Source organism: Leopardus geoffroyi, chromosome B4 (genome assembly GCF_018350155.1).
Source record: "Leopardus geoffroyi isolate Oge1 chromosome B4, O.geoffroyi_Oge1_pat1.0, whole genome shotgun sequence".
Taxonomy (NCBI): Eukaryota; Metazoa; Chordata; class Mammalia; order Carnivora; family Felidae; genus Leopardus; species Leopardus geoffroyi.
Window position 1 is genome coordinate 133,920,715 of NC_059341.1, and position 26,153 is coordinate 133,946,867.

Below are 26,153 nucleotides of genomic sequence, written 5' to 3' on the forward strand. Positions count from 1 at the left end.
TCCTGTTCGAGAAGAGGAGGAGTTAAGCCAGGGAGGGTTTCTGAGGTCCCTTTGAGCTCCTGATTCTGACTGTCTGCTCTCTCCCTGCCACCCTCTTGTCAAGGGAGAGCCTGAGCTGATGGACAGGGTGGGTGGAAGAGAAAAATAGAAAGCTAAGTGCTGGCAGCCTGTAAAATTGCTTGGTAAGAAGTATATAGTTGTCAAACAGCATGCAAATGTTTGCAAGCCCAAGTGTGGCCCTTGGGAGAACCTTTGGAAATTGCTTCCTTTAGGTCTGGGGATCCAGGTGGGGGGGTACATGGGGTTGCAGCCCCCACCCCCTTGCCTCGTGGTGAGAAGGCTCATTGCGCCCTCTACTGGTAGAAGCTAAACTCCTTTTCCTTCTGGTTTTTCTCTCAGCTGAGACCTTGTTTCTGTGCTGGATGCACTTAGCACCTTTTCCCAAGCCTGCCACCAGTGTCCATCCAGGAGCTTGGGACAGGCCCTCTGGGCAGAGATCCCAATCTCAGGGAGCAGCATTCACTGGACAGCCTTATTAAAACCCAGTGAGGAGGGGTACCTGGGTGGCTCAGTTGGTTGAGAATCCAACTTCGGCTCAGGTCATGATTTCATGGTTCACAAGTTCGAGCCCCACTTCAGGCTCTGTGCTGACAGCTCAGCACACCTGGAGCCTTCTTCAGATTCTGTGTCTCCCTCTCTCTCTGTCCCTCCCCCACTAATACTCTGTCTGTCTCTCAAAAACAACAACAACGACAACATAGGAGTCTCTACCACTGGCCTGGGCTCAGGAATCTGCATTTTAAACAAGTGTCCTGGGTCCATGTGGGGAGTCCCCAGAGCAGCAGATTATGATGACACTTGGACAAAGCCCTGCTCTCACGAGGCTACCAGCCTAGGAGAAGAAGTTCCAGGTGATGTCCTGGGGCCACTCCCAGCCCCTCCAGGAAGATCATTGGGAAATGGCCAACACTCTTGACCATGGTTAAGGGAAGAAAGGCACAGACGTTCCCTGAGCAGATGCTGGGTGGATACATGCTAAGTGCCTTCACACAGAATTCACAACCATCCTGCCTGATGACATCGTTTCACAGACAGGAGGTGCAGAGAGGCAAGCCTCTGTGTCCATGGTCATGCAGTGAGAAAGGGCATTGTGATCTCTTGCCTCCCAGGGCCTTGCACAAAGCATCCTGGTTATCTCTGGAAAGTTAGGGTTGGTGCCATTTCCCTACATCTTTAAAGATGTTTTGGAAGGGGCCAGAGGCTTCTTACACAATGGATTGTCCCCCTGGTATCCCACCAGTGGAGAGGAAGAAGAGAGTGGCCATTTACAGCCCAGAGTGCCTCTAGGTCACCAACTTCCAAAGTCCTCTTGCCCATGCTTTTCCCATAGTTCTCTGAGGTGACTGCAGCAACAGTTGCACTTCTAGAACTCTCCTCGATTCCCGTGATTCATGCATGGGGGAGCCACCATAGCTGGCAATGTGGTCTGGTTCCTAGTGCTGTGGCTGCTGGGCTCCTGGATTTGGGACTTCAGGCTCTTCTGTGTCACCCCCAGGAGCTGGAGGTCTCAGATATCTCTCTGGGAAATCTGGGCCCCTGTCCAAGATAGAAGGGTGGGAAAGTGCTTCTGGGGTCCCGAGCTCCATAAGGGGCCTGTGGGCCTCCAGTTCCAGGATAAGTCTACTCAAGAGCTGTCTTATGAAGACAGAGTTTCAGAATTCAGTGTCACTCTTGAGGCGCATGGGTCATGCCCCAGCTGTTGCTGAAGGTCTGATTTGATAAACCCAAGCCTGGTTACCAGCCAGGGCCCCAACCACACAGCAAGGTGAGGGGAGCCAGGTGAGCATCCTTCGAGGAACTGATCCTGCTCAGTTCTGGAAAAGAGGCAAGCATCCTTATTCTCACCGGCATATGCCATAATCCCTATGCCCCTCCGGGTTCTCTTGGGCCTAGCCAGGGCTTTCATCACCATCTAGGTGAGTGAGGGCATGTACCTCACCCGGTCAGTATCTATTGATGCCGCTATTATTGTTAGTATTGGTCTGAACCTTTAAGTAGCTTGCCGCTGCCTGGTCATACGTTTTACTCAACAAGTACATATCTACGCAATGTCTGCTGTGTGCCAAGCACTGCTCTAAGTTCCTGGTACAACAGTGAACAAAACAAGCAAAGTCCCTGCCCTTACGGAGTGAATACCGTACTAGAAAGAGAGGGGCAGAGGAGGGCAATGACCCTTTCATAAAGGGTCATCGGGAAGGCCTCTCGGACAAAGGGACAAAGGGGTATTTGAACAGAGACTTGAATGAAGGGAGGGAGACAGCTGTGTGGACATCCAGAAGACGAATCTTCCAGAAAAGGGGAATATGAAGTCCTGAAACCCACAGGGAGGTAGAGCCCACAGGTCCTTGGCTGGTGCCCCAGATGCCTCCTCCTCCCCCACACCTACTTTCAGTCTTACTACAGTGTTATCTCCCTTTGAAGTTTGACCTTCCCTTTGGGCTGCCCACGGCCGTTCATGTTTTCTTCCCTGTGAAGCTGAGCAGGTCTGATTCTCCCCAGTCTCACCGAACACCTGCACGTGGTGGGCTCTTAGTCAGTGGGAACTGAAGGAACGACACTGAAGTAATGACGGAACACGGAGAATTCGCCCTCAAAGCAATTTCTCTGTCCGAGGCATGCGAATGAATCCTGTGTCCAAAGAACCTCTGCAGGCATCTGTCAGCTCTCTGGAACGAGTGGGAAGCACACCCAGGCAAACTTGGGCTGTCGCCCCTGCCGCTCCCGGCTTCTCTGAGCAGGAGAGCAGGAGCGGGGGCAGAGCTCAGTCTTAGGAAGCAGGCTCCTCTAAGCCACACTCCTGCCCCTGCTTCCTGATGCAGGGATCGATCCACTTACCTGCCTCTAAAATGCTGCTGCCTCAGGGGAGGAACTCAGCATCTGCTCAGTAGGCCAAGCACATAAAACAAGCCACTGCAGAGAGGAAGCCGGGATGGCTGTGTCCATTGCCGCAGCAAGGGGACTGCGGGACAGCAGCAGTAATCACTTGGGCAGAGCTGCATCAGACACAGCCCGGCTCGGAAGATGACCCATGCTCCTTGACCCTTGGAGCCCTCAGGGAGGGGGCGGCACAGTTGTCCTGCTCCCCTCCCTCCTCCTCTAAGCCTTAAACGCCTCAGGCTTGGTCTCCAAGGAGGCCAGGCGGGACCTGTAGCAAGTCGTGAGGAGTGAGTCCAGTCCACACAGACCAGGTGGTCGTTAACCTGGGAGCTGGGGGGGGGGGGGGGGGGTTTGCTGCAGTTGAACCTGTTCAGTGTCTCCCTTGCTAATGGCCCAGAGAGGAGGCAGCCGCCACCTTAATTAAATTCACAGCTGGAGTGATCTGGGAAGGTGGTGTGAACGCAGGGGAGGTGACCCTTGCAGTGTAGAGAGGGACTGGCAGGAAATAACTCAGCAGCTCCCACCTGGGAGGAAGACAGCCAGCGCCCCTGAGGACAGAGGCCACCTCGGAGGCCAGGGCTGCCTCCCAGCTCCCTGCTTCCCCCGCAGCTCCCACAGCAGAAATCCAGCCAAAGGAGCCCCAGGCCTCTGCTTGGGATTATAAAGAAAGCAAAAATGGCTGGAAGGGGGCTGGGAGAAACGGGCTTCTCTGGCCAGGAGAAAAACAGCGTTCTCTCCCCCTTTCCCCTCAGTGAAGTGCGCTCCCTCATCCTCTGTTCTCAAAACCACCCCTCTGAGCGTGTGGTCTGTGCCACGGTACCTGGCTCTCAGTCAGCCTGCTGACCCTGGTGGCCCCTTCCCGGGACGCCTGCTCAGTGGCAGGAGCTGACGCTGGATGTGGAGGACTGTGGCGGCTGCCGGCCCTGACTGACTCCGGGAGCTGGTGGCCCCCCGTCCCTCGCTGTAAGACAGGGCTAATGCGACCTTCTCCAAGTGCAGCCGCCCAGGCGGGATTACCCGAGAGAACGACTGGTTGTGCTTTGTAAGCTGTGAGGCTGCATACAGTATTAGCTTCTGGCAAACTGCCTCTTGGAGAGACTTTTAAGTCATTGACTGTAGCTGTGGATTAGGGTTCTGGATCCTTCCCCCGCCCCCACCGCTGAGGTCAGGAGATGGCAGATCCCTTTGATATCCCAATCAGTGACAATCTAGCTGAGACGACCAGACCGGGAGAACCTTTCCTTTTGCTTTCCTGGGGGTGGGGGGGCCCTACTGACTCCAGATCAGCAGCTTGGCAGGGAGACAGTGACCCCAGCCCCTAAATTTGAGGCTTGAGCTGTGCACAGGAGAGGAGTGGGAGGCGAGTCTGCTGAGCACTTCACTTAACGTCCTCCTTCGCCTGTGTCCCTTGTCTCTGCAGGCAAAACGAATCCCAGTCCTTCCAAGGCCAGCAATTGCGTGATCTCCTGAGCCACACAGGCCAGCAGTGGGCAGGACCTGTGGATGCCCCAGCCCTGTCCTATGGAGAATACAGGTCAAACCCTGCGCCAGTTTGCACTTCAGACCCTTACTTGCTTCCTGCCCAACAGCCTCCATCCTGGCCTCAGGGACCCTCAATCCCAGATGTGAGAGTCGGCAGCACATCAAGACAATCACACGCCACCGCCGTGAGACTGTCGCCGCCGGGCAGGGGTCACTCCTTCTTGTTTACATGAAGTGGAAGCTTGACTAATGTCTGCTCTCCTTTATGCCAGACCCCCTCCCTCCACTGGGCCAGCCTTGCCCTGCAGGTCCCCAGATGGGGTGAGCCCAATGCGATAGGGTCTCCAGGGCAGCCCCAGCCCCCTAACTTCTCCTTCCCCGGGCTTCCTGGTGCTTCTGGTCCCCCAAGAGGCTTGGTGGGATATGAGGGAAGAGGATGGGGCTCTGAGCCAGGGAGCCAGTCTTCCCCAAGTCTCTGGACTCAGGGTGGAAGGGGCAGCTAGGGCAGCCGGGGCACCGGCCGCTGTCACCTTCCCAGCCTGGTTCCTGCAAGGCTCCCGTACTAGACCCAGAGTGAAATGAGGGGAAGGCCTCTCCTCAGCCAGTGCCAGGATCTGACTCTGCCATTCAGAGGGCTCTTGTACTGGAGTCTCCTTCCCCTCCCTCCCCACTGTCTTAGCCGTCTCCGCGCCAGTGGTCCAGACCTCCTTGGCTATTGCCTGCTGCAAGCACATACGGGGGTTCTTCTAGTGCCTTTAGCTGGGGCTGCTGCTTCCCTTTAATGTGCCTTGATTTGCAGCCCAGGGCAGGGAGAGAGAGCTTGGTTGGGAGTGGGAGGCTCAAGCAGTATGGGAGGTTGAGCCCTACAGACAAGAGCGTTTGTCCTTTCCCCCACCCCTGAGATAGCCCTCAGCCCCCTTCACCAGCCAGTGTGCCTGCTGTAGTTACAGTCCAGCCAAAGACCGGCCTTCGTCTCCTGCCAAAGGACAGGCTGCATTTAGGAGCCTTAGCCTCCCCTCATTGCCACAACATTGGCCAGGGACAGCAGCCTAAAGTCGCACATTGCCCCCTCCCCACTTGTGTGACTGATGGGGTCTGAGGAGAGATTTCTGGAATGGACAACGGAGAAATTGCCAAACTTCAGGCTCTGAGAGCCGACTGCTGGGGGGCCCTAGCCACAGGGGGGCGGAGGGGCCCCCGCATCGCCCAGTGGAAGCGCCCCCAGGTGGCCTCTTTCAGCCTCTTCTGAACCAAACTCTTGTCTTTGTGTCTTTCCTTCTGCAAAAACCCTGGGGAACCAGCAGCACCTGGGGGAGGAGCCCAGATGCTGGCTTGAGGGAGGGCACTGGGGGCACTGAGGCAAAGCGGGAGGTGGGATGGCCCAGTGCAGTTGTTGGAGAACCTGGCCTCTTGTGGTAGGAGGGGAGGGAACAAGGAAAGGAAAGGTGAGCCTGGTTCCCAGGGGCTCCTCTCTATCTTGAGGCTAGCTTCTAGGGTGTTGGGTGGGGGGGCAGGGGATCTCCAACCCACCTCCCTGAGCTTCTATGAGGATTAAACACTTCCTGGGAAGTGCTGGCAATGTGGCACGTGCTTGTTCTGGAGGGGAAGGAAGGGAGAGAGGAAACCGGGGGAGTGGAGGGTGGTGGTAGGGGGACAAGATCGCCCTTGGTGGGGAGAGTAGACGCCTCTGGGGACAAGGCAGGAGGCCCGGGGAAGGGACCAGATCCTAAGGGCTCTTCCCAAGGGCTTCCTGTCTGTGCCCAGCCCCCCACAAGAGAAGCTGGCCTACAGCACCCCTTCCCCTCTCCTGACCCAAAGTGGGCCCTGTTCTTTCCCAGGCCTGACATGTGGGAGGATCCACACTGGAAGCTCCCAGTCACTGCAGCCTCGAGCCCGGCCTGCCCTTTCTGCCTCAGTTTCCCCACGTGCCAAGACGGGATCTTCTCACTTTCTTCATAGGCACGGAGGTGGGAGAGCACGAGGAAGCACCACCGTATAGTGGGCAGAGGGCTGGCGGCTGAGGCGGGACACCTGCCTCCACCACGGCCTGTCTCCTCCTCCCCTTCGGAGGTTTGGACAAGATGGCCTCTGAGCCCCTCCGGCTGTGAGGGCCTTGGAACGAGACAGCAGTCCAAAGATTGCTGGGGATCTTGAAGCGCTAAAATGAGGCTACTGGTGTTCGCTCCTCTGCCCAGGCCCGGCCCACTCTCCGTTCTGCCTCTGGGCTTCTGGCTTTTAGTACATCTGCCGTCTGCTCCAGCAGTTGCACACACTTGGCGACGTATTCTCCCTCTCTCCTCGCATCTCGAGGATACATCGGGCATTCTCAGATGGATGATAAGTTCAAGGGTGGATCATGCCCTTGGTACCCACGCTGCAACATTCACAGGCCCGGTCACGTGGGAAGGCCTCCGGGAGGGGCAGGGATGAAGCAGGACTCTCGGTATGGGGCCCTCCCACACCCCCCCCCCCCCACCACCACCAAGTTGCCCACTCTGCGTCCAGTTTCCGTAGGCTGAGTGCCAACAACTGACACAGCTCCTTGGGCACGCTGACCTCTGATGAGCAGAGGCAGCTGAGGGCCGAGACCCTGGGGTGGCTGCCACCTGGATCCTGCCACGTGGGAGCGGGAAGTACAGGACCCCTGCGCAGGGCTGAAGGCTCCCCCTTGAGAGTCAGCAGAACTTCCCAGTCTCCTGTGCCATGTGTCCCCTGGGGATGGTTAGTCCTATCCCTGGTCATTCAAGGGTGCTTTCAACACAGCCTCTCCTAACAACACTACCTCTGCCTATGTAAAACTTAATAGAAGAGGCAAAAAAGGTGCCCTTGAAAGTGGAGAAAACAGTCCAGAGAGGGGAAGTGGGCCTTTTTTTTTTTTCCTATGATGATTTTCTTTTTAATTTACTGAGCCCCTACTATATGCCAGTGACTGTGCCAGATGCTTCAGTCACCTGCAGGCTTCAAACTAAGAAGACCTCAGGAAAGATCCCTGTTGCAAAAACGTTTTCCTGGGCATTTGGGGCTTGAGCTTCCCAAAGTCGTGTGATGAGCAGCCCGGGCCTTATTCCCATTTTTCAGATGAGGAGGTACATGGGATTGCCATGTCACCTAAAATGCAGATCTAAGCCTGCTCCTCTAGCTCGGGGCTCCTCACCTTCAACACTGGTGACACTTTAGAGCCACAAAATTCTCCATTGGGAGAATGACACATTGCAGGATGTTTACAGCACCCCTGGCTTCTATGTACTAAATGCCAGTAGCACCTCTCCTCATGAGACAACCAAGAATGTGTCCGGACGTTGCCAACTGTCCCCAGGAGGTGAAGTCACCCAGTTGAGAAAGACTGCTCTGTGTAGCCTTAATGCCCAACGGGCTGCTTCTCTGACGTGCTTTCGTGTGCATGCCCCTATAAAGCAGTTGCCTTTGTTTGCCAGAACGCCTTGGCCCAGAGGCGTTCATTTGCCAAAGATTTTCCTTTCTGTGACCGACATGTATCTTCTATCTTCTATCTTTGTTCCCGTTACCTTGCTTAGCTCCTCACTGCCTTGTGCTCCCTGGAACAGGTGTGTTTATGTGCGCACATCTGCCTCACTCCACAGAGCACCCCGTTAACGTTTCCTTCCAATCTGTTCCCCTCCCTTTAGCGTCAGTCAAGTCCTACATGGAAAAGCACCATTGGACATTCCCGTGTGCTTGCCCAACAGTGTCCTCACCCCCAAAAGGCAGCCAGGGCCGACAGCAGAGAAACTTCCACGCTCTCCAAGTCAGGCCAGGTGGGAACTGCTTACCTGGAGCGTCACAAGTAAACAACAGCAAAGCCCCCTTAGCAGCAAACAAGCCCTGCCATGCACAGTGGCTGTAGTTTATCACCTGGCTGTGTGCCACAGTCATTCCTCCTTGCCCAGAGGGCCCAGCAGCTGTCACTGTAATCGTCCACACTGCTGTTCCAGTGGCAGGAGGTTTGGTGCAGAACAAGCACCCCAGGCTTAGCAAGCTGAGCCGGACCGAGGTTGAGAGCATATGCACCCCAGAGAAGGCCGAAAGCTGGCAGGTGTACGCGTGAGTGATCAGCCAGCAGCTGATAGGTACCCGTTCTGTCCTTGGGGTGCCTACCCAGAAGTTGTAGTTGTAGTTCTGTCCATCTGTCTGGGTCACTGTTGTAGCCACAGTATCTACTTCATTGTTAAATGATTGAAAACTTGACAACCACTTGATACAGATAATAAACCAGGCTAATCAACGTGGGTGGTGTCAGAGGCTCCAGAATTGATCATGACCCTCTCAGTCTTGTTCCCAACATTCTAAGACCGTGCATGGAGGCCAAACAGGATTCTGCTCTCTGCTACCTAATTTCCTGGGAACTGCTACGTCTTTCATGGGGCGCCTGGGTGGCTCAGTCGGTTAAGCACCCAACTTTGACTCAGGTCATGATCTCACGGTTCGTGGGTTCGAGCCCCACGTCCGGCTCTGTGCTGACAGCTCAGGGCCTGGAGCCTGCTTCTGATTCTGTATCTCCTTCCCTCTCTGCCCCTCCCCTGCTAACACAAAACTCTCCTGTGGAAAACAAATCTTTTCCTCAGGGAAGACTTCTCCTTTCAGCATGCGTCCTCAGTGGACAGTCTTCCTCTTCCAGTTGCTCCAGACTGGGTGGGCCGCGTCTCCAGGCCCCTCTGGCAGCTCAGGGGTGACGGCATGCTTCCTTTCAAATTGCTAACACAAAGACGGGACGAGGAAGTGAGGGCCTTGAGGTGAAGAAATTTGTCCCAGCCACCCAATAAGTCATGAGTAGGGCTAGGATCTGGTTAGGTGGACCCATCTAGAGCAATGTTACTGCACATGGCTTCTCCAAGTGACAGCCAGTTGGAGACAAGTTTTCATCCAGTAAAGTGGCTAGAAGTTAGGTATTGTCTGCAGCCACTACAAAGCAACTCCAGGAACAGACGTCCACGTCACAGGAGACCAGCTAGGACCTGCCACAGAAACCAGCAAGAGCATGGGGAGTCCAGAGGAAGGAAGGAGGAAAACGCAAGAAGAGGCAGCATGCATGCCTGCAGTGGCCACGGTCCACTGAGCACAAGCAAGGGAGAAGCGCATGCCATCCTGTGCTAAGAACCCAGAACCAGGCCTGTGATTCCTATTTCCTGAGTGCAGCTGGAAGAGCTGGCTCATCTCTTTCTGGAAGGTCTTGGAAGTCAGGTGATTGGACAAGGAGAGGCACTTCACTATAGCACGTGGAAGACTTTACTCATTTGTTCCTTCAATTGACTGTGAGATAGGCCTGAGGATGAAGGGTGGGCAAGGAAGGCCCTGGTAGAGCTTGTGTTTTGGGGCATGCCGTTTGCTTTGACCTCAGCTGAGGCATATGGTGGCCAGAGGATAGTCCTCAGGATGGACAGTTTGGCGCTGGATTCCCCACCCTGCCACGTGCTAGCTAAGTGACCCAGCAAACTGCCTCCCACCTGGAACTTCAGTTTCCTTATGTGTAAAATGGGGATAATCTTGGTGCCACTTTCCAGAGGCTGAGGGGAGTAAAGCACTTAGCACAGCGGCTAACATTCAGGGAAGCTTAGTTACCAGCTCATGCTTCTGGCGGTGTGTTCTAGGGAGGGATTTATCATTTCCCTCTTAGGACATTCTCTCCTGGATTCTCTGCCTGCTTTCACATTGAGTGGTTGGCACACAGGGCTAAATTCCCGTCAACTGGAAGAAGTTTCAAGGCTGAGGGTTGGGTTTTTGGGGGTTTTTTTGTGTTTATTTTTGAGAGAGAGAAATAGAGAGAGACACAGAGCGTGAGCTCAGAGAGAGAAGGGGACACAGAATCCAAAGCAGGCTCCAGACTCTGAGCTGTCAGCACAGAGCCCAACGCAGGGCTCGAACTCACAAACCGCAAGATCACGACCTGAGCTGAAGGTGGACGCTTAACCAACCGAGCCACCCAGGTGTCCCTCAAGGCCCAGGTTTTGAAAGAAACCTGGAGAAACCCTGCCAGAGATGCTGTTTGTGAGCAGCTTTGCTTGGCAGGGCCCCATGTTCCCCGGTGCATACCCACCCCCACCCCATGGCTGCGGGTTTGTTGTTTCCAGGCTTGGAAGAGGGCCACAGTCTTATGTAGTTGTGAAAAAGTCCCACAACTATTCTTGATAGTTTTGGATAAAATAAACAATATCAGTTTGTTCCTTCATTTATAGAATACAGATTAAACCCAAACCAAAAAAGAACCCCAAATAAAAAAAACAGCACATCCAGAAAAGCCTGCCAACCTGTATCAAGCCACTGGACTTCCCAAGCCAGTCCTATACCCTATGGGCTCCAGATCCTCCCTAACTTTCTTCCAGCCTTTACGCCAAGTCCTCTGCAACTACATCCAGGCTGGCTCCCCAGGGGGACTGGGAGTTGCTCAAGGGCAGGGGAGGGCCTGAGGCCCAGAACCAGTAGTCCTGGCTGTGGTTCCTTAGAGGAGCCCATGTGTCTGAAAGCACCGTGGTGAGATGCTGACACCTTGTGGCCAGCGGGCAGCACATTTCTTTTCCTCCTCGGGGTAAAACTAAGATGGGGGGTGGGAGGGCAAACTTTTTCTGTAAATGGCCAGATAGTAAACATTCTAGACTTCGTGGACATGTGGTATGGTATCCATCGCTGGTGTAACACTAAAGCAACCACAGCTGGTATGTAAATGAGTGGGCGTGGCTATGTTCCAATGAAACTTTCTAGACCCTGAAATTTGGATTTCATATGATTTTCACGTGTCACAAAATATTCTTTTAATTTTTCCGATCACTTAAAAATATAAAAATCATTCTTAGCTCGTGGGCTATGCAAACACAGGCAGTGGCTAGATTTGGCTGGCAAGCCCTTGTTTGCCAACCCCTGACCCAGGACACTTTTCTGCCTAACGCTAACTCCCCACTGTCACAGCTGGGATCCTTTATCATTATTCTGTCAAGAGGAATCATCCAGGGGTGCCCGGGTGGCTCAGTTGGTTGGGCATCCGACTACAGCTCAGGTCATGATCTCATAGTTCGTGAGTTCACGCCCACAGTCAGGCTCTGCGCTGACAGCTCTGAGCCTGGAGGCTGCTTCAGATTCCGTGTCTCCCTCTCTCTGTGTCCCTCCCCTGCTAACGCTCTGTCTCTGTCTCTCAAAAATGAATAAACATTAAAAAAAAATTTAAAAAAAAGAGGAACCATCCAGATTGCTGCTTTAACCAGATTGCTGCCACCAAGCCTACTTCTTCACAGAAATTCTGGAGTTGTTGGTTTTCACCCATTTGGTAAGTTTACATAAACAACCATCAGGTGCCCGGCCCTGTGCTGAGAGCCATAACAGAGCCTGGAGTTTTAACCAACACGTATTTAATATTTACTTTTCTTCATTCATCTGTTCAAACAAACTTAGCGTGATAAGGCAATGTAATAAGACAGACCTGGTCTCTGCCCTCAAGGTGTTCATAACCTCATTGGGAAGATGGACACAGGGAGGAGAGCATTATAATGGAGAAGGATGGGAGGGTGGTGCGGAAGCCTAAAGGAGGCACTTAATCCATGGGTGGAGGTCAGGAAAGGCTTCCTAGGGGAGGAAGTGATCTCTAAGCTAATACCTGAGGAGTGAGTGAATGGGAGAGGAAAGAATGAGGTAGGACGTTCCAAGGAAAGGTCCAGAGCTGAGAAAGAATTATTTCAAGAGAATTAGAAGTATCAAAGATGTAGTGAAAATTCAGATATAGTATTTGCCCTCAAGGCCTGCCAGTCTGGTGGGTGAGACAGGCTATCATAAGCTGTTATAAGGTTGAGGAGAGAGATTTAAAGAAGTTTTCTCTCTAGCCTTGTAGAACTGGTCATCAGTGAGCCTTAAGACAGTAAGCAGTGGGCAAGTGAGTGCTCCGAAGGCTATAAATAGTCCCATGACCAGGCTAGGGGTGGCTCTGACTCTACACAGGGTACCTAGAGACTCTGGGGGAGGAGAGATTGCCTGAGTTCTCTGCTCCAGAAGCCACTTAGAGGGGAGAGGGGACTGGAACTGAGCTTTGAGGGAAGTGTAGATCTTGGTACTGAAGGAGGGAGGGGCATCCAGGGCAGCAAAATCACAGAGGAAGAGACAGGCGTGGCCGTTCAGGGTCTCAGGGAAGGAAACCATCCTTTACTGTGTGACTCACAACAGCAGCGACTAACGGGTATTTTTCTCAGCTCCGATTAAAAAACATGATCTTGGACAGTTATTTAACCTCTCTTTGCCTTAGTTTCCTTATCTGATTCTACCTCTGAAGGTTGTCATGAGGACTGATTGCGTTAACACATATAAAATTGTTAGAATAGTGACTGGCACTGGGGCTGGCTTCTCGGACAGCCAACCCCCACAGTCCCATAGGGCCCCACACTTAAAAGCTGAAGGGTCCCATGTTGGTTTAATGTTCTGCTGTTGCTGTCTTGAAATTCTTAATAGTTTTGGAACAAGGAGCCCCCTCCTTCCATTTTGTATGGCCACAAATTATGTAGCTGGTCCCGCCTGGATGGTATGTGCTTAAAAACTCCAGGCTTCCTCATTATTGTAGAGTCGACTCTGATTCAATGTATCCATTTCAGAAGGCAAGAAATGGACACTCAGTTTACGTGACTTGCACAAGATGAGCAGCAAGCTGGCTGCAGAATGAAAGCTGGAGACAGAGATGAAAATCTGCAGTCCTAGAGGTAAAGGCAGGACAATGGCCCAGCTCCCCCCCCCACCCCCATGCCCCCCCCCCCCGGAAGGCAACATAAGGAGAGAAGAGTAGACAGACTCCTTTGAAGGAGCTTAGAGAAAGAGGTGGTATGAAAAAGAGCCTGGACAGTTGTAGAGGTAGGAGGGAAGCTGGCTATTTTGGGAAGCCAAGAGAAGATTCTCTGAGTACAACGTAGTGGTGAAGCCATGGAAACAAGAACTGAGCAAGTCTCTTGGATCTTGGCCACAAGAGGTCACAGATGAGCTTAGAGAAAGGAGTGTCGGTAGAGAGTTAGGGCCCCCAAGCCAGGTTTAAAGAAGGAAGGGGCCCCGGTGGTGATGGCCTCAGGTCATTATTTAAGAAGCTGAGAAAAGGAAAATAGAAGAAAAAAGGGGCAGGAAGAGAGGAGGCCGCTTTGAAGAGGGTGGGAGGAGAGCCGGTTCACAACCAGGAGGCAGAAGAAAGACCACCAGAGGCAAAAAGTTAACCAGGAAGAAGCTGACTCTTTCCCCGAGTCTGTAGGGCAGCCGAGCATGGAGTTGACATAATAAAGGCTATGAGGGCAACTGTTCCTTTGGAGGCTGGTTGTCTCCCCGGCTGCAGTGTTGTCTCAGGGGCAACACAGCAGCGAGGAAAGGAGCTTACTCATTGGAGTCAGACTGTCTGGTTTCAGCTGTGAGGTTATTACCTGTGGTGACCTGGGGCAAATTAGTCAGCCCTTCGGTGCCTCAGTTTCCCTATCTGGAAAATGGGGATAACCAAGGTTGCTGTGAAGATTAACTGCCACGATCCACATAAAGCCCTCAGTACCGCGTCTGGCACACAGCAAGCAAGTGTTCATGGAAGGGTAGCTATTGTTAACAGCCACTTCTCCCGGTTCTCTTGTGAACCTCCTGTGGGTCTAATGTTGGCCAGCAAACAGGAGCCCAGTGCTTGCTGCTTCACTAGGAGCTTTTCAGGAAGTGTGGTCATAAGAAATGAGAGGTGATTTAGAAGTGGCACAGCGTCTGTCGCAAGGGCTTTGCTCCACAATAAATGCTACCAGACATGTAATAAATGCTTATGAGCATGTCCTCTGTAATCAGCACCCTCTAGAAAATTCCCCTCCCCCACTGCTCTTGACCTTGGCTCTGGCCACACCCACCGCTCCAGAGAGCATTACCAGCTGTCAGTAGGTTCCTTTACAGGGATCTTCCCATGGTTATACATTTGGAGAAGCGGAGAATGTTTTACAAACACTTCCAAACGTCTCATAGCAATGAGAGGCCAGTGAGAAGGGTGGATGGAGTTCTCCTGTGCCACAGAAATCGGAGCTGGAGCGGATCCAGCTGGCTATGTCACCCCAGGCTTGTGGGTCATTGCAGAATCGTTCGCAGAAATTCCCGTTGCGTTGGATTTTGTCCAGGCCAGTGCAATGTGTTCAGGGATCACAGAGCAATCTCTCAAGGGAAAAAAGGAAGGCCTGTTGCTTGGAATGGCTTAGAGCACTTTTGGTAGCCATCCAAGGCAGCTATCACTCATTAAATCTGCCTTCCCTTCCAGCAAAAAGCCAGCTGTATAGAATACCACATATAGAGCTCTAAGAATAGTATAGCACTCCAAGAACATACTGCACTTGGCCTAAATACAATTGTGCGGGGCTTGACAAGTTTTTTTTTACTCTCAAAGCTGGGTGAGTTGGAACAAACAAACAAAAAATATTTTCCCTGAGTAGCATGCAGAGAAGAAATGAGAAAGACAGCATAGGGGAGCACTCTAGCATGCTGTTCTCTGACCTGGGCTGCCTTTTCAGGGCATGGATTGATTCCACAACCACCAAAGGATACCCATAAACCCCAGGGCCGTGGACATAGTGAACCCTCCCCCCCAACTCACTGACTTTACACTAGCCTGAGCAAGCCCCAAAGTCCCATAACAGGTGGTAATTTGTCATTTGCTACAACAGGAATTTGAAACCATCATCCTCCACAATAAATTTTTGGTTGATTTATTGGCCTCCTTCCCATAAGTATAGAAAGTGAGGATGGGCCCCACCCAAAGTTGCAGTTCCGAGCAATAAGATCTCAGGGTGCACACGTTAAACCACACTCCACTGTTTGTTGGAAGAAGAAATCCATGTGTGGGTCTATCCAGAAGAATCTGGGAAGATACTCTTTTTAAAAGGAGTCGGCTCTGGGGCGCCTGGGTGGCGCAGTCGGTTAAGCGTCCGACTTCAGCCAGGTCACGATCTCGCGGTCCGTGAGTTCGAGCCCCGCGTCGGGCTCTGGGCTGATGGCTTGGAGCCTGGAGCCTGTTTCCGATTCTGTGTCTCCCTCTCTCTCTGCCCCTCCCCCGTTCGTGCTCTGTCTCTCTCTGTCCCAAAAATAAATAAACGTTGAAAAAAAAAAAAAAAAAAAAAAAAAGGAGTCGGCTCTTGTAGGGATTTGAGAGAGCTTTTCTCTTCTACTTTAAAACTTTCTATACTGTCTGAGATCTTTTACTCAGTGTTACCTTTGTGATCAGAAAAACAGCAATCTTACTTGGAAATCATTTTCCTTTTCTCAAGTGGGCAAATATGACAGGGTTTCCAGCTTTCTGCTTTCTCCGGGGGGCGGGGGAAAGTACAAAGAGGTGGAGGGGATAGACAGCTGAAGGCCCTCAAAAATCAAGGTTACGGGGAGACCAGACTTCGACCATTCCTGGATATTCGTCTCCTGCTCCCTGCCGCAGAGAGCAAACGTTGCAGATCACTACACATCATCAGCCCCTTGGCTAGCTAACCGCATTTCATCCTTCAGTTCTCCTCGTAGATGTCACTTTTTCCAGGAAGCCAGCTCTGCCCCGCCAAGCTTGAGTCCCATGTCCCTCCCATGTTCTTCCAAGCAACCTGCACTGTGATGATCTGTTTACATTTTGGCCACCCCACCAGATTTGCAGTCCCTGAAGGCAGAGGTATTTTATTCATCTGTGTAGCCCTTGTACCTTAGGAAAGTGCCCACAGACACAGTAAACATTTACTGAATAATTATTTGTTTGGGGACCTTTTATAATCAGAACCATTTAAGGGATACAAAGATGAAAAACAGGGGCACCTGGGGGGCTCAGTCAGGTAAGCGTCTGACCCTTGGTTTTGGCTCAGGTCATGATCTCACTGTGCGTTTGAGCCCCACATTGTGCTCCATGATGACAGCACGGAGCCTGCTTGGGATTCTCTCCCTCCCTCTCTCTGCCTCTCCCCCACTTATGCGCTCTGTCTCTCTCTCAAAATAAATAAACTTTAAAAAAAAAAAAGATGAAACCATTTGTTTTCAAGGAACTTATAACTGAGTTGGGGAGACAGATATGTCCAACAATTAACTATAAAACCAACCCCTGGTTTAAGGGTTAAAAGAGTTACAAAGAACCAAATATGAAGATAAGGAAGGTTTTGGACTCTGAACATTTCTCATTCATTGTGTTTTCTGGTTCAGAATCCCCATACTGGAATGCTAGTATGGGGTATGTGCATGTAGTTATAAGGATCAGGTTCTTAGGACCTTTGTTAGAATTTGCCTCATGATCTTTCTTCTGTCCTTCTGCTGGCTGGCAGTTGCCCTAGGAATACCTGCCATTTAATCTTAATTGATGTTTGTGAAATGCCTTGTCTTCCTCTGCTGAAAGTCTGTTAAGTGTTGAGCATTACAGTGTTACAGTGGTTGTTTTATTACTAAAGCAGTGCCAACAAGGTTACACAACAGCTTGGATCAGGAAGCGAAACAAGGGCGGTGATCCTACTGAAGCTACAGGGGATGGGGATTTGGGATGGTAAAATGTTAATTACCCGAGACGGAATGTGGGCTGGAGTCCAGAACTGTGCTTCTGGAGATCCTTTCAGTCCCAGAGGCTGGGGCCGGCTCTTTGGCATTGGGTTCTAAGCATCCTGCCCTCCCCTGGCTGGAATGTTGGATTCACTTCGCTGAAAGCTGCCACAGAAAAAGAATCTAGTGGCCACCAGCCAGGAGCACACGTCTTGCCACTGCATCAGGGGCCACTCTGGAAGCTTCCCAGGAGCTGAAGGGCTGTTCCATTTGCATGTAATAAATAATTTATTTCTAAAGCGATTTATTCATTTCTCTTTCGACTCTCTTTCTTCTTGTTTCTGGTTCTTGAGGTCTCTCTCTAAAGAGTGAGCTGAAGATGGATGAGTGGGGGTTGAGGAAGGTGGCTTGGCACACAAGGATGTGGAAATGTTCATTTATAGAGCTAAGAAAATAAACATAGAGGTAGATGAGCTTCTGGTCAGGAAACACCAAGACGGTTTCCTTTAGGATAGGGAAGAAAGGGTGCCAGAGGAGAATGCGGTGGTGGCAATGACAACCTCTCCATAGCTTTAGTCTCCCACAATGTCACCTCTGGAAACTGATGGGGGAACTTGCATTAGGAATGAAATATTTTTAAGATATGTTGGCTGGCAGGTAAGATTCTGGACGAAGGGAGAGGCACTACAGTAAAAAGAGGGTAGGCTCTGGAGTCAGACCTCCTACCCTCCAAATGCCGGTTCACTAATTACTCTCTATCTCGGTGACCTTGGGCAAGTGTCCTAACCTTTTTGGAGCCTTGGTTTTCTAACTGTAAAATTTAGACAATGTAAAACTCACACGGTTAACCAGATAATCCCTGCAAAGAAATCAGAACGGTAGTTGGCACAAAGTACGCACAAAATAAACGATGGTCATTATTATCGTCAATTATGGGCCAAAACGACCAGAGTCACGCAAACCCCCAGCCAACAATTAACTGTAGCACAGGGAATCCAGAGCTGACTGACGCGCCTATTTGCCCAATAAGATACCAGGAAAGAACTCTGTGGAGTCAAACCAATGGCACTAGTCCTTGTTGTTGGACGGGTTTTCTGGCTGTTCCACCAATAGCTTGAAGATTTGACTAGGGAGTGACATTCTGACAGTCCAATGACGTACAACCAGCCCACACTCAGCACTTCGAAGGGGATAAATCAAGGAGCCGGCGCGTATAGATTCCGTTATTAGGCAATACTGGATGGAGAGAGGAGCTCAGTGGAAGCAGCGCGAGAGCGAGGCACCAATGAGCTAAAAAAGGAAAAAAGACGATGGTTGCGCCAAGTGAGCTCGGCCGCCATCATGCTCTAGTTTCCCCTTCGCCTCTCCGGGTCCGCGACCAAGGAAGCGGCCTCTGGGATGCTGAGGGGGTGTGTCCCCGAATGATTGGCGCAGGCAGTTCAGCCAATCGTAGCTCGTCAAACGGGAAGCACTTGACCAATGAGGGGCGACGGCAGCGGCGAGGAATTGGAGGGGCGGAACAGCAGCTTGATGGGCATAAAAGCCAGCCAGTGAGAGCCGGAAGCATCCTCCCTGTGGCCAATGGAGTGGGACTCTGGGCGGGCCCCCGAGTGTTTGTGTTGTGGTTTTGGGGGAGGGAGGCGGAGGGGAAAGTTTGTTTATTTTGTTTTTAGTTTCTGGGGTCCCCGTGTTTCTGGGAGGTGAAGCGGGAGGGAGTGACCCCCCCGCGCCCCTCAGTCCCCCTACTACGTCGCCTCTATAGCCTGCGGAGAAGCGGGGACCGCGCGCATCGCAGCGCATCGCCTCACAGCGGAACGCCGCGCACTCGGAGCCGGCGCGGCTCGGCGGTGAGTGAGGACCGACGGCCACTGCCGCCCTTCCCCTCCCCCCGCGCACCGCCCAGTCAGAGCTGGAGGGCCAGGTGGGCGAGGACGCCCGCGGGAGCGCGCGGCGCGGGCCGGCCTGTCAAGCTGAGTCGCAGCGTGTGCGTGTCCTCGCGAGTGAGCGCGCGCGGCGGGGACAGGGCCGGAGGGGGGGCGGGAGCGCGCGCGGGCCCCGGCGGGGGCGGGGGCGTTGAGCGCGCGCTCCGTGGGGGCGGGCGTGTGGTGGGTTTGACCCCGGGGCGGGGAGGGACGCGGGCGACGTCCGGCGTGCAGGGAAGAGGCGCCCCGAATGGCAGGGCCGGGGCTGGCGGGCGCGCGCGGCTCCGGGCGTCACGCGCCAGCAGGTGTGAGCTGGGGGAGGGCTTCCGGGTGGGCTGGTCGAGTTGGGTTCGCTTCCCGTCGCTGGGGGGCCTCCGGGCGGGGAGAGACGCCCCGTCGCGGCGGAGAGCCGGGCCCGCCGAGGCACGTCAGGCCCCCTGCCCGGCGGGTGGCAGAGGGAGGCGTCAGGCCTGTGTGGGACCCGCGTGTCGGCGGGAATGCGTCCCCCTGCTTAATCCCGGCCGGGGGTGGGGGTGGGGTCCCGCTCCCGCCCCTCACCCCAGAGCCCTGCGGTGTGTGGCCACCTTCGAGAGGCGATTCAGACTTTCCACAAGGAAATGGGACGAAACAGCACGAGGAGTGTTTTCGGGCTTCCTGTGGGCTGGCTTCCCTTAGGTTCAAGCTAGCGGGCTTATACCGGTGGGCGGAATACCCTAAAGTGACTAAAGATACCCAGTAACGGTAGCTTCTTAAAGACCAACCTATCCTCAGTTCTTTAGGCACAGTGTACCAGTCGGGCTTTTAAGTTTCCTTGCCATCTCATGTGTCTTTTGGCTGTTTTATTACTTTTTAGCACCTATGCGAAAATTGTGCGAGGAATAAGGGGAATTTCAAGTTGGTCATTTGTATTACGATAGAAGCAAAATTATGCAACACAATTGGCCAGAGATATTTCTCCATAGTGAACAAAACGTCATTGGTTGCCTTTCCTCACCCTAGTAGTTAAGCGTACGGACATAAGGTGTATAAATTTTTGCATCTTAGCATTTTCTGAAAGTTGAACAATAGAGGCTGTTTCCTTCATTGTTGTGGGGAATTTCAATGGATGATAGCTTCCTGTTGATTGGGAGAAGCATCAATGATCTTGGCTTTGAAACTGTACATACTTGGTGGTGTTATGTAAATGCGTCTTTAAAGAACTTTTAGCACATAGTCTTGCATCTCTCCATTGTGCAGTTTTGCTGTAGGTAGGTAGTGGGAGGGGTATGAATGTAGGTAGATCCCTGCACTAAGGGATCCAGAGCACAAATCTGACCGGTTTGTCCCACTGGGGAAACAGCGATGATAATAACGATGCCTTTATATTTTCTGGGTTCTTGGCCGTTTTTAAGTGTTTGTCCCCAACATCATGTATTTGAGCAGAATAGTTTCTGATAGGACTTAAGAAGGAGTTACCAAGCTGCATTTCTAAGGTAGCATATGAACATCATGCCCTTGAAAAAATAATTTTTTTCCTCATTCAAATGGAAGCCCTTAAAAATGTTTTAAATCAGAACAATACCACTTGTTCAAATGATAGTAACGTTAACCAACATTCACTGCCTGCTTCTCATATGCCAACCTCTTTATATTTTTTCCTAATCCTTCTCTCAAGCCTGTGGGGAAGGTGTCATTACTGTTTTATGGATAAGAAAAAGATCCTCGAAGAACCATGTTTAGTCTCAAGCCTGTCTGTTTTCAAAGTCTGTGCTTATTCCATTTTGCCTCCTAAATTATCCATGGGAAGAAAGGCAGAAGGTAGACAGGAAAAGAAAAGGCAAGTGCCACTGATGATTAGGTTGCCCATACCTGACGTAAGAATTTAACGTTAGGCCACCTGGGTGGCTCAGTCGGTTGAGCCTCCCGACTCTTGGTTTCAGCTCAGGTCATGATCTGGCGGTTCCAGGTTGGTAAGTTTGAGCCCCGCATCGGGCTCTGCGCTGCTTAGGATTCTGTCTCCCTCTCTGCCCCTCATCCCTCAAGCTCTCTTTCACTCTTCCAAAATAAATAAATAAAAAATAAATAATTTAAACAGAATTTAATGTTAAACTCATTCTTAGTTTTTAGAAATTAACATTTTTACAAAATTGCATCCACGCTTTGTCTTCATTTCTTCCCTGTTTGGTTTTTATAAAGGTAAATAGAAATGCATTTAATTCAGAAGGTCAAGGCTTTCAGAGCCCTTTGTGCAGATCTCCACTCCAGTACCTTGTGATTGTGATAAACCCTGTGTGCTCTTCCAAGGACCAGGCCTTACTCACTTTTGTATCTAACACGGTACTTGGCACATAGTAGGAGCACAGTAAATGTCAGCTAACTAAGGAGCAGAGTTAAAAGTGTAATGATTTTGGGTTTGTTTTAGCGGTTTTAGTTTAACAGGACAATAATAAAGTGAATAATTCATATGCAAAATGTACGTTCTAGAAGAATACGGAAATGGAGCAACTCGTGGTGTAGAAGGTTGGCTCTGCCAGTTTGCTGAATCTTCCAGTTGCCCTTATCTCTTTGAGCTGTGTGCCATTCTGTTCTTCCTTTCATCCCCAGAGTTCTAAAAGAGGAGGCTGTACTGACTGCTTCTCTTCACTGCTCAAGTTTTTCTTTGAACCTTTGCAGCCTGGCTCCCAGCCTTACCACTCGCTGAGGCTTTTTCCAAGGTTGCCAATTACCTAATGGTTAAAATTCCCAGAGCATCTTTTCGGGATTTATCCTGTTATGTCTCCCTGCAGTAGTCCTTTTGACTATCCCTACCTCTTTAAAAAACGTTATTTAAAAGATTACATATAGTGGGGTGCGTGGGTGACTCAGTCAGTTGAGCATCTGACTCTTGATATGGGCTCAGGTCATGATCTCGTGGTCATGGGATGGAGCCCCACGTCAGACTCAGTGCTGAGCATGGAGCATGGGATTCTCTCTCTCTGACCCTCTCCCCCATCCTCTCTCTCTCTCTCTCTCTCTCTCAAATTAAAAACAAAAATAACATACAGTAACATTAACTTTTAGTATGTGTACAGTTCTATGAATGTTAACACAGGTATAGATTCGTGTAACCACCACGACAATCAGGATGGTTTCACCATCTCCCAAAAAGTTCCTCCTCATACTGTATTCCTTTTGACATAGTATGAGGACTTCTTTCTCTCCTGACTTCTAGCCCAGAGATAAACACCAAGGATCAGACTTAGGCTCCTTTTGTTGTTGTTTTATTTTTCTCTTTCTACTCCTGGAAAATGTTATTTACTTTTGGGACTTAAACTGTCACCTTTGTATCTGCTAACCTGAATATCCACGTCTGACCTCTCTTCCCATACTCCAAAACATCAATATTTACTGCTAGAATTCTTCACTATTTGTTCATATTTCATATGTTTAAAGTTATGTTTAACTTTGCCTCCTAAGCCAGCTCTTTATCCGATTTTTCTGTATTTTTTGGTGATGCCATCCTCCTCCCTGCTGGCGACCCTGGAGCACTCGGAGGGCCCTATAATAAACTCTCTTATCCCAGACCTGGAATCCTGCTACTCAGCTACAAATATTGGCTCCTGCCTCTTTGCTGCCAAGCTGGCTCCCATTCAGTAGTCTGAGCAGAGTGTAGGTAATTGGAGTACTTAGAACGCCATGGGGATCAGACCACTTCTCTGGTCAAAACCCCTGTGGCTTCCCGCTGTACTGAGGCCCGTTTGGGATTTTATTTTTCATCCTATGAGACTCTGAACGATTGGCCTCTGCCTGCCACTCCAGCCTTCCCTTACCTCTTTTATGGCCCACCCCCCTTTCTGATGTCCTAATTACGCAGTCTTTCTTTCAGTTCCTTGAATTACCCAGACCTTTTCTTCGCAGCCCCAAGGTTTTTGTATGCACCACTCTCCTGGTTTGGGCTGTTCTTCCCCCCGCTTCCCCCTTAATCTTCACCCACCTGCCTCCAGGGTTGTGATTAAAATGTCACTTCTTCAGAGAGGCTCTCCTTTATGGCCTCCCACCACCACCCCAGTCCACCCTCAGTCAGGTCTCTCAGATCTCTTGTTCCTTTTTCGTAGCTGTCGCCACAATTTGTGATTCAGGACCACGTCTGTTTTGTTTCTCTTGTCTCCAGAGCCAGCCAAGCTTCAGGCTCACGGCAAACCCCCAGTAAATATTCGTTGGCTGTGTTGTGAGTCTGGGCTTTGCTTTTATAATTTATTGCCCTCTTGTAGTTTCTGGTAGCCTTGCATTCTACCTCCTACCTTCTCTGGGACTTGATCTCACTGTTGGAAGTCTTGCCACACAGAGCTAGATCTGAAATTGCTGACGAGGACACTGATCCTGTTCTTCTGAATTGTACCTCTGCCTGGGAGCCCTGACCCCTAACCCCTGACCCCCCACTAGATCTAACCTAAACTGTGGCTGACCTTGCTCAGTCCGCTCAGCAGTGCACCTTGGTTATCCAGGCTGGGCCAGGGCTTGCAGCTCACTCTTCCCTCACCTCACCCTGCTCTGGATTTCTCCTCTCTCCACCCAGCGTGTGACTTCCAAACACCTTGTGTACCATCCAGTTGAGCCTGCTTACCCTTCGACCTTTGCCAGCCTTTTGACATTGACAACTGCCTCTAGGGTCTTGATCCTACAGATTGCCCCCACACTAATCTTCCTGAAACAGCACTTTCTGTTTCCTGTCCCCTCCCCAGATCTAGCACAGGCACTTATGGTTGAAAACCTTCAGTGGTGTTTCATTGCCTAGAGGGTTTAAACTCTAGCTTGTTATTTCAAGTGCCTCAGACTAGTGTTGTCCAGTAGAAGTAGACTGCAGGCCACAAATGTGAGCCACACTGAAAAGGTAGAAAAAGTGAAATAGATTTTCATAACATTTTATTTACTTTAGTATACCCCAAATATTTTATGTAAACATGTGATCAGTAAAAAAAAAAAAACAGATGCTTTACATTCCTTTTAGTTTTGTTTTGTTTTGGTGTTAGGTCTTTGAAATCTGGAGTGGATTTTTCACTTACCCCATCCCAATTTAGACTAACCACATTTCAGGTGCTCAGTAGCCACACGTGGCTAGTGGCTACTGTGTTGGACAACACAGCCCTAAGCTGTGTGCTCCTCAGAGTTGGAGAGCTCTACCTACGTAGTTCCAGCTGCTGGCGTTTGATAACTGTATTCCCCGTATCTACAGCCATCTCCTCTCCAAACACCCAAACCTTCCTTGCTTGGGGATCCCAAGGTATCCCTAAAGTTCAGTTCTCACCGTTTCCTCTAACCCTTTAACATTATTTTTGTGTGCGTGTCACTGTTTTTTCATATAGTAATTACGGTAATTCTCATTTTGCTTATAATTTGAAGTAAAGTTAAAAGGGGCGCCTGGGTGGCTCAGTCAGTTGGGCGACCGACTTCGGCTCAGGTCATGATCTCGTGGTCTGTGAGTTCGAGCACCGCATCGGGCTCTGTGCTGACAGCTCAGAGCCTGGAGCCTGTTTCAGATTCTGTGTCTCCCTCTCTCTCTGACCTTCCCCCATCCATGCTCTGTCTCTCTCTGTCTCTAAAATGAATAAACGTTAAAAAAAAAAAATTTTTTTTTTTTTTTAAAGTAAAGTTAAAATATTTTAATAACTGGGGCGCTTGGGTGGCTCTGTTGGTTAAGTATTCGACTTCGGCTCAGGTCATGGTCTCACAGTTTATTAATTTGAGCCCCACATTGGGCTCTGCTGACACCTCAGAGCCTGCTTCAGATCCTCTGTCTCCCTCCCTCTCTCTGCCCCTTACCTGATTGCGTGCACATGTACTTTCTCTCTCAAAAATAGATAACCATTAAAAAAATACATTTTAGGGGCTCCTGGGTGGCTCTGTCAGACAAGTGACCGATTCCTGGTTTTGGCTCAGGTCATGATCTAGCAGTTTGAGAGTTTGAGTCCCTCATTGGGCTCCGTGTTGACATTGCAGAGCCTGCTTGGGATTCTTCTTCTGTCCCCCACTCTCGGCCCCTCCCCCACGTGCGCTTTCTCTCTCTTTCTCTCAAAATAAATAAATAAACTAAAAAAAATAATAACATGAAAAATATATGCATATTTTAGAGGCACCGGCTCAGTCAGTTAAGCATCCAGCTTTGGCACAGGTCATGATCTCATGGTTAGTGAGTTCGAGTCCCGCATTGAGCATTCTGCTGTCAGCACGGAGCCCACTTTGGATCCCCAGTCTCTCTCTCTCTGCCCCTCCTCTGCTCTCTCTCAAAAATAAACATTTAAAAGAAAATAAAAGTAAAAAAGATATTTTAATAACTGATATTTAACAAGGGATGGGCACTGACCAGTGGAAATAAGTGCCTGACGAACTAGAACTGATGGCGATTGTACACAGCCTCTGTGTTCTCATCTGTGTGTACCTGCTGAATAGAGCTCTGATCATTCGGAGTTACTGTATTGTTGGCCTCCCCCATACAACTATGAGTTCCTCAAAGGCAGGCTATTGTCCTACTCATTTTTGCATCCCAAGACAGCTCCTGACCTGGCCTATATAGTAGGCAGTCTATAAATACTTTAAATGGACAAATGCTGCCTTATATGTTGTTTTATTCTGTGTTCTATATTTTATCTTTCCAAATAGAAACTAGAATATAAGTCCTTTGAGGACAGAGATCATGAATTATGAAGGAGTACATACAATATTTTCTCAATGGTCTTCATAGGAACATTTCTTCTCAATGAAGATTTGCTTTAAAAAAAAGTAACTGGGGTGCCTGGATGGCTCAGTCAGAAGAGGGTGCAACTCTTGGTCTTGGGGTTGTTTGAGCCCCACTTTGGATATAGAGATTAGTTCAAAACATAAAATCTTAAAAAATATAAAAATTAAAAAATAACTGTTCAGGGATACCTGACTGGCTCAATCAGTAGAGCATGCCATTCTTTATCTTGGGATCCTGAAGTTGGGGGCATTGAGATGCCCATGTTGGGGGCATAGAGATTCCTTAAAATGTTTGTTACAGCCCATTAGTGATATTTAAAAAGTTGCATAAAGATTTTAAAAAATAACTGTTTAGATATTTTGGGTTTTCAGGCTGGGTCAGAAATGAGGTTTGACTTTTTTTTTTAATGTTTATTTTTGAGAGAGAGAGAGAGAACAGGGGTGGGGAGGGGCAGAGAGAGAGGGAGACACAGAACTTGAAGTGGGTTCCAGGCTCTGCGCTGTCAGCACAGAGCCCGATGCGGGGCTTGAACTCACTAACTGTGAGATCATGACCTGAGCTGAAGTCGGATGCCCAGCCAATTGAGCCACCCAGGCGCCCCAAGGTTTGGCTTTAATGAGACTTATTTTCTTTTGTGGTTTGTAAAC

The 26,153-nt window shown here is 50.5% G+C and overlaps 2 protein-coding genes and 1 long non-coding RNA gene across 10 annotated transcripts in view; 2 read left to right on the forward strand and 1 right to left on the reverse strand.

Annotated features, from left to right (window-relative positions):
- Positions 1–6,002, forward strand: part of FAM83F (family with sequence similarity 83 member F) — a 34,651-nt gene extending 28,649 nt beyond the window's left edge. The window contains exon 5 of the mRNA XM_045465909.1: positions 4,358–6,002. Within this exon, the coding sequence (XP_045321865.1) occupies positions 4,358–4,407 (50 nt within the window). The 3' untranslated portion in view covers positions 4,408–6,002. The remainder of the gene's footprint in view (positions 1–4,357) is intronic.
- Positions 6,003–16,771: 10,769 nt separating this feature from the next.
- LOC123591515 lies at positions 16,772–18,293 on the reverse strand. The gene is made up of 2 exons (XR_006709388.1): positions 17,731–18,293; positions 16,772–17,335 (listed from the first exon to the last, which is right to left on the reverse strand). It is a non-coding gene; the product is annotated as an uncharacterized LOC123591515 (long non-coding RNA).
- Positions 18,294–18,491: 198 nt separating this feature from the next.
- The window catches only part of TNRC6B (trinucleotide repeat containing adaptor 6B), a 260,344-nt gene continuing 252,682 nt past the window's right edge, over positions 18,492–26,153 (forward strand). For 2 of the 8 annotated variants that reach the window (XM_045465912.1, XM_045465920.1), the window contains exon 1: positions 18,881–19,117. The gene's annotated coding sequence lies outside the window, so the exon portion shown is untranslated. The other 6 variants (XM_045465916.1, XM_045465910.1, XM_045465911.1 and 3 more) reach the window with 6 other exon arrangements.